The sequence below is a fragment of the Alexandromys fortis genome, unplaced genomic scaffold (assembly GCF_014885135.2).
Source record: "Alexandromys fortis isolate MF-2015 unplaced genomic scaffold, M_Fortis_MF-2015_v1.1 scaffold_152, whole genome shotgun sequence".
Lineage (NCBI taxonomy): Eukaryota > Metazoa > Chordata > Mammalia > Rodentia > Cricetidae > Alexandromys > Alexandromys fortis.
In genome coordinates, this window is record NW_026068045.1 from 3,948,583 (window position 1) to 3,956,580 (window position 7,998).

Sequence of the window (7,998 nt, forward strand, 5' to 3'; positions counted from 1 at the left end):
CACACTCACCCCCACACCTCCACACACTTACCCACACTCAGTCACTACCACACACCCACACACACCTGCACACATTCACTCTGACACCCCCTACACCCACACCCACCCACACTCATTCACCACACACACCCACCCACCCACATACACACACCCACATACTCCTACCAAGTTCACACGCAGAGCACGGTGAGAGACTGGTGCGAACTGGCCTTTGGCTGTTTCTTGGTTCACAAGCATACCAAGCACATTTTCATCCCCTTGGCTTTTCATTTTACCGCAGCATGCCCCAGTATCACCCCACGGTCTGCGTGGGAAGCCAGAGAGACACACTGCTCTCAGATGAACCTCCCAGCCAAATTCGTCATCATCATCCACACCGCGGAAAGAAGCTGCAATGAGTCCGTGGACTGCTTGACTCGTGTCAGAGACATACAGTCTTTTCACATAGACCATCAAGACTTCTGCGACATTGCATATCAGTAAGTGGGAGATGGCCCCGTGGCTTCAGCGCGGTGGAGGGCAGAGCTGCGGGAGCCCAGGTGTCTTACACGGGGCCCACACCTTATTCTCATGAGAATCAGAACTGGGTAACATTCAGGTCACAGTTTGGGCTACCTGACCTCCCAGGCATGTTCTCCAGTCCTTCCAGATCAGAAAGACGGAAAATACTGCAGAAGGGGAGGTGGGAAAGCATGGTGGGCAGAGTAGGGGAGTGCCGTCTTAGGTACCCTGTCCTAACCAATAAGGGGTGACGGTCCTGGCCAGCTCCAGCTTGTTCTCTCCGATGTTAGAGGCTTGCTAGTCTTCGGCTGCTCACCACACGGCACTTTTAACCAAGCCCTCTGGGCTCCTGTCTCATCTCTACAGTAGGGACATTTCCTGTTTGAAGACAGGGAGTGAGATTATTCTCTCATGGTTCCTTTCATGCCAGGATTAAATTAAAGAAACATTATTAATCTAACGATATACAGAAGACATTTGGGAGACGCCTGTGCTGTCACAGGTGGGACTTAGGGTTAGAATACAAGGGACCTCAGTTATTTGTCCAGGACTTACACAACGAATCTTGTGACTGGTCTCAGATGGGTTTGCTTCTGCAGGGTGCCACTGATGTTCTAGCTGTATCAGCCCCCATCTCTGTAAGGGCAGCCTCTGTATGTAGGAGAGAACATGCTTCATTTTCCAGGACTTTTTGTAGTCTTGCTATGGTCACAGCAGGTAATAGGGAACTGACTACAAACTTGGAAACCACAAACTGGAAAACACCAGGTGAGCTGATTCTTGTTCCTCAACTTGTAAACCTACAGTGGAATCTGCCCACCTCCGTGCGTGGTGTGCTGTTACCAACACTGACATGGCTGTAACTGGGTGAGGCACCCACTCGGGCCTCAACTAACTTTGTAACTCGCATTTATTGGGTGCCTACTCTGTCTAACACTAGGCAAGATTGATATGGTCCCTTCTCTTGTGGGCTTGAGAGAAACAATAAACAGATAATTACAACGCAGAATGTCAAGCACAGTGTTGGAAGATCAGGGCACAGGGAAGATGAGCCCGGAAGTCTTTGGAGGGAAGAAAGGTGTCAGAGAAGAACTAATGAAGAGGGACACCTTTATTGGTACATGAATAAGGTGTGGGGGTTGGTTGGCAAAGAGGAAGTAGTTTAGTAAAAGAAGAATAACATATTCAAAAGCTTGGGCTATAGACAGAGCGTGTGTCTTTGAGGAAACAGAACATGCCCCACTCAAACCTGAAACTGGATTTCCGAGAGAAGGGTAGTGACACGGTGGGGATCTAGTAAGTAAAACTGAAAACTGTCTTTGTGTGAAGGTGGACTGGAGAGTGTTTGGAAAGTCACAACCTTCCATGTTGTGATGTATGTGTGTGCGCCACATGCATGCCTGGTGCCTGCAGAGGTCAGGAGAGGGTGTTGGACCCCCTGTAACTGGAATTACAGATGGTTGTGAGCCACTGTGTGGGTGCTGGTAACCAAACCCGTGTCTGGTCAAGAGCATCAAACACTCTCAAGTGTGGAACCCTCACCCCAGCCTCCTGGGTATGACTTTAAGAGTGTGTTGGAAGGAGGGAAAACTCTGGAAGGGGTGCTGTTATAGTAGTCCCTGGCGGAGCTAGATAGCGACAGTTGGACAGGAGCAGCGGGGAAGTTAAAAGCTTTGCTAAAAAACATAATTGATGAGTGATGGGTGTAGTTGAACGGGGCCAGGAGAGGGAAATGTTGGATTTAGGATGACACCTCATTTTCTGGCTGCAGAAAATGCAAAAGGCAACTAGTTTCTTCTACATGTTGGCTTTTATAGCTAGTAGTTTAAGCTGTGGGAGGGGATGATAGTTTAGTCTGGGTGAATGCACTCAGTGGAAAGAGAGAAGAGCTAGGTCGGGGTCCTAAGGAGGAAGCACAGGGCTCTGAGAAGCACAATGGCTAAGGAAGGTAGGCGAGATGTGCAAGGACAGAGGCACAGTTCAGAGCCGAGCTTTTGCTCCTGCGCACTGGCACATACAGGACATCCAGCAGTATGCGATAATGCATGGAAGGACAGATTAGTGTCGGAAGGGATGACTGAAACTTGTGCTCCTCAGACTTTCTTGTTTCCTTTTACCCAATCCTAGCTTTCTAGTGGGCCAGGATGGTGGAGTGTATGAAGGACTTGGCTGGAATATCGAAGGCTCTCACACCTATGGATACAATGACATTGCTTTAGGAATTGCTTTCATGGGAAACTTTGTAGGTAAGGCATAAACGGGGCGGAGGGTTCTGCCTAGTGAGATATCATGTGGAACATTCAGGAAACACCAGGCAGATGGGGACAGCTTTGTGACGCCGGAAGTACCTGGTAGCAACAACAGGATATCTTAGAAAACCCTCAGTAAAGAATGACTGCTACTAGGGGCATCTCCCAGATAGAATATTTGCCTCCCCTTCGCCCACATCCGCCCCAGACTATCCCACTTTACCTCCATACCCACGGCAAGCCCAGAGCAAAGGAGAAAAAAAAATGTCTTTTGAAAACTTTGCTTTCTTTATGTCTCATGTGGGAAATGTATGTCCTTCCTCAGTAACCATGGCAACGATGTTGGGATGCAGCAATGCCTGTGATGGCAAAGCAGAGGATAATCTCACGGGCTGTATCTGTTCCGGACATACTGAGAAACTGTCCCATCCTCTATGTTATATTCCAGGGCACTTCTCAATTTTCTAGAGAAATTTTGGCCAGATGGAATTAGGAAACCGAATAGTGTTGCCTTGCTTTATGCCTAATTAATTGTTGGTAATTGTGGGGCAGGCTAGGGTGGGAGATGGGGAGACTGGCATCGGGTGCCTCTCACTGCCACAGCCAAGCCGCTTCGAGATCTTAATGATTATAAATGTGTTTTGCAGAACAGCCTCCAAATGCAGCTGCCCTGAAAGCTGCCCAGGACTTGATCCAGTGTGCGGTGGCCGAGGGGTACCTGATTCCCGACTACCTGCTAATGGGCCACAGTGATGTGTCCAATGTCCTGTCCCCTGGACAGGCACTGTATGACATCATCAGGAAATGGCCTCACTTCAAGCACTAAGAGAGGCCTCAATCCCATCTGAGGATGCTCTTGGTCCTGATGGGTACCCGTCATTACCTCCCACCTTGGCTCAGCACTTCTGTCACCTCCTCTTTTCACTGTTTCTCTTAGTTCCCCCTTCTTGCATCGCAATTACAGCATCTTTTCTTATTGACATCCTCTAATGTCTCCCAAGCTTTGCACTTACAGTTCTCAGGGTCTGGGTGCTGCTTCCTCTGTTCAACTTCCTCTCCAAAGGATGCCCACCTGCTCAGCCAGTGAGGCTCTTTCCCTTGTTATCTGTCCCTTGTCTTGTATGCAGTCATCCATGGTCTGTCTGGCATCTCCAATGCTCATCCATAGCCCAGCCCTCCTGCACATACCCAACTTGTACATGTTTGAGTACGCATTGAAGGGCTGAGATTCCCCTCAGACATATCTATTTTCCCCTGGGTTGTCATATTTTCCAGGACAGCAGCTGACATTTCTTTGTCACTACATATCCCACGACAATTCCTGAGCTGAGCCTGATACATTGCATGCTACAGATGTTTGATGTAAAAACAAAAACAAACCAAAACACAAAACACCTGGATGAAAGAGCTGATCCCAGTCCCTTCCTGCCTGCCCACTTTCTTCATCACTGCCCTGCTGGACAGGTCCAGCAGCCTACTGGCCCCTCCAGTGTTGAAATAGGAGCGGCGGGGCTGCGTCCCCAACACCCCGGCCACTTGGCTAGCTCATGCCCGAAATAACAACACACAAACGGTATTCATTTAAGAACTGCTTGGCCCATGAACTCTAGCCCTTACAGGCTAATTCTCGCACCTGGACTAGCCCATTTCTAATAATGAGTGTAAGCACCCCAAGATGAGCTTACCGGAAAGATTCTAGCCTAAGACCATCATGGGTAGCAGCTGCCTGGGAGAGCAGAGCATGGAAACTGTCAAGTCCCTCTGGAAGCAGCGCAGAGTCTGACCTCACTTCCTCTTCCGCCCAGAATTCTATTCTGTTTACTCCTCCCATCTATGCTTTAACCTATCAGGGCCAGCCAAGCAGAGCGGCGTTCAGAGGTGCTGCTGTTCAGTGTCTGTGGTTGCCTGGGCCTGGCTGGGCCCTGCTGAGCTGAGAGAGGGCTCAGAGCATTTGTATCCTGCAGCACCCCAGCCAGCTCCTCCCTCCCAGAGGACAGCCCCTCTCGCCCATTGCTGTTCCAAGGATGTACACAGGCTGGTTCTTGCTGTATTGGACACAAAGAGAAGGATGCATGGACATGTTTCCCCATCTGTGAGGGCTCCTTTGGTGCCCAGGTTGGGCTTTTAGAGTGTTTACGCATCTCTTGCAACACGGTGAGGCTTTCTAACCTCTCGTTTACTCAGGCCTTTGCTTTCCACGGACTCTTGCCCTTGGATGTCTTTAGATTGTCTCTGTTCAATCTAATTGTCATTTTTCTGAAGGCCTCCTGGGCATGCCATCAGGAGAAGGAATGATTCTGATTTACAAACAGCAGGGGTAGGAATGCAAACTCCACAGGGCTTTCTGTCAGAGACTTTCGACAGTGCAGTCTTTTCTGGGTGCATAGAGGCTGGGGACAGACTTCGCAACAAGGGTGAATTTTAACACCTCCCATACAGGAAGTAGTCTCGGGCGAGTCATGAGATACTAAGAAGTAGCTCACCCAATCCTCCTGCCACGGTTTGAATGAAACTTAAGACACATACTGGAAGTTCAGTCCCTGACAAGCCATAGTGCTGAGAGATGGGCTCTTTTAGAGGTGATCAATGTATTCATGTTGTTGCTGTGAAAATGAGTTTGTTATGAAAACGAGTGTGCCCCCTCCCACCCTCTTGTGCTTTCCCACTCTGCCAGGGGTGCTACGGCAAGAAGGTCTTGGCCAGATGCCGACCTCACAGTGTTCACACTGCACAGAATAAATCTGCTCTTTTTGTAAATTACCCAGTCTCAAGTATTCTGTTAAAGAAGCACAAAATGGACTAAGACATCAATTTTGGTTTATTGACTTTTCTTACTAGCCTCCAAAGTAGAGGTCCCTTCTCTTCGATTTAGTCCCCAATTCTAGGACATGAGCTTTGGATGTCAGTATGGCGATTTCTCAGAAAACTAAGAAACAACCTATCTCAAGACCCAGCAATACCACTTTTGGGTATATACCCAAAGGATGATCAATCATACCACAAGGACATGTGCTCAACTATGTTCATAGCAGCTTTGTTTGTCATAGCCAGAACCTGGAAACAACCTAAATGCCCCTCGTGACCAAAGAATGGATAAGGAAAATGTGGTACATTTACACAATGGAGTACTACACAGCAGAAAAAAATAATAACATCTTGAAATTTGCAGGCAAATGGATGATGGATCTAGAAAACATCATATTGGAGGGGAATTACAGGGGTGTGTGTTCACCCCCCAATCTCTGTCTCTCTTGGTTGCTGTTTACTTCAAGCTATCTTACGTTACAGATTTTAAGTATATGCTTTAACTAAACTCTCTGAGTTTAGCTAAGCCCTCAGCTGGCAAGGGCCTTTTCAAAGTCAGTTCTGAGGAAGCCATTGTAGGCAGTTTGCCCCTTCTGCATCTTTTTCTTGAGAACTTCTTCCTAGCTGCCCATCAGTCAGGTTAGAAAGAATACTAACAGCAGCCTCCGATGGCTGATAGGAGGGCTGAACGAATCACTGTGAGCAGGAACCTTAGAACCCACTCTTGACATTCAGTCACTGTTCAGGGGAGGCAATGCATAGTGACAGGCATCACTGTAGTGCCGGTGCAGCTGACTCTTAACCCGTTTGTGACTCTGGGCGGGGAGAGGGTGGGGTGGGGGAGGGGGAACGTGTGTGTGTGTGTGTGTGTGTGTGTGTGTGTGTGTGTGTGAGGGCCGTGTGCTTTCCTCGGCAGGCACCAGCCTCAGCCACACGGGGGAGCTCTGTGCAGGCTGAGTTTTGTGATGGGCAAGGAGGAGCCCACAGGCTGGCAGGCCCAAGAGAGCTTATGGTGCAGAAGAGCCAGTGCATCCTTCAGGACTGCTGGCCTTCTGGGGCTGGGCCCGGCTCCTAAGTTCACTGACTTGGTTGATTTCCACGGTTTAAGCAGGCAGTAGAGGACAGTCTGTGAATTGAACACTGCAAAGCGCAAAGCCCCTATTTTACCTGAGTCTGAACTCCAAGCAGGTACCTGGCTTGTTCCTCTCCGTCCAGTGAGTTAAAGGAAGGCACTCTGGGTCTGGGGTGGGGCACGCTTCCCAGCATCCCCAGGCGGAAACCACACTGCAGCCTTTTGCCTCATCTTTCCCACCCCTCTACCTGCCTGCTTTCTACGCCCCTGTCCCCATCCTGATGCCTCCAGTTCCTCTTGCTTCTAAAGGTGCTTTTTAAAAGGTTCGCTTTTCCAGAACACTCACTTCCTGGTGCCCACAGACTCACAGACCTCTTGGTGGCTTATCCCTCTTCCTGCTCCCCCCCCCCCCAATCCTGGCCTCCCTGGGAGCTGGACCTGCTCTTTGCGGTAATGTCTCTAGGGCCCCACCCAGGGCAAGGCCTATTATTGGGGCCAGCTAAGTGTCTGTGGAATGAAGTTTGGGTGGGGTTGTCTGGGGAGGGTTGTGGCTTCCCACTCAGTTAGTCTTGGGTACTTGCTGCAGAGTGGAAAATCCCACCGTTTTTATGACTCAACCCAGCCCACTTGCTGTGATCTGCCAGATTAACTCCCTAATTCTAGGCCATTCATTGTCCTCACCTTGTGGTGGCTTCCTCGCCAACTGTGAGATCTGAGGAGTCATTATTCTTCAGGACCTATGTATGTCCCATCTGGGCAGTCTGTGATCCTCTCCCTGGTGACCTCAGCCCTGAGAGCATGTACCTGTTGCCGCTGTCCCGGGTCCCTTTCCCTGTCCTGTGTCCTGTTGCCGCTGTCCTGTGTGATGCCCTTTCCCTGTCCTGTGCCTGCCCTCATGTTTCCACGCTCTTCCCCTTTGTCCCTTGGCCTGCTCTGTCTACACTTCTGCATCTTTTCTTCTTCTGTTTCTGTCTTTGCTCTTCTCCTTCCCACATCTTCACCTATCTCTATTTCCTGTTTTTTCTTTGCCCCTCAGGGTATCTCGCTTTCTGTCTCTATGTGGCCATCTGGTTACAGCTTTTGCCTTTTCTCTAGAATATGCTAGAATGGGCAGAGGACAGGATGGTGGGAATGTGTGGTGACATCAAACTTTAGCTCAGGCGATCCTAGGGTTTAGCTCCACGCCCCCACCTACGCTGTGTCCCTGAGGGGACCACAGATGCCGAGAATGGGAGAAGAGGGCAGAAGGCCAGGGTGTAGTGGTTCTGGGGAATGTGAAGCTCTTTTCAGGAGCTTAGGGGCAGGCAGAGCAGGTTCAGGTGTGTTTCTGAAGCAGCAGGTTCTGCCAGGCAGGGCTGTAAAGGGCAGGAA

The 7,998-nt window shown here is 49.8% G+C and overlaps 1 protein-coding gene across 1 annotated transcript in view; it reads left to right on the forward strand.

The window, feature by feature from the left end:
* The window catches only part of LOC126486529 (peptidoglycan recognition protein 3-like), a 13,894-nt gene extending 9,519 nt beyond the window's left edge, over positions 1–4,375 (forward strand). Inside the window, exons 6-8 of the mRNA XM_050118797.1 lie at positions 281–479; positions 2,629–2,747; positions 3,398–4,375. Coding sequence (XP_049974754.1) covers positions 281–479; positions 2,629–2,747; positions 3,398–3,576 — 497 coding nt within the window. The 3' untranslated portion in view covers positions 3,577–4,375. The remainder of the gene's footprint in view (positions 1–280; positions 480–2,628; positions 2,748–3,397) is intronic.
* Positions 4,376–7,998: the final 3,623 nt, after the last annotated feature.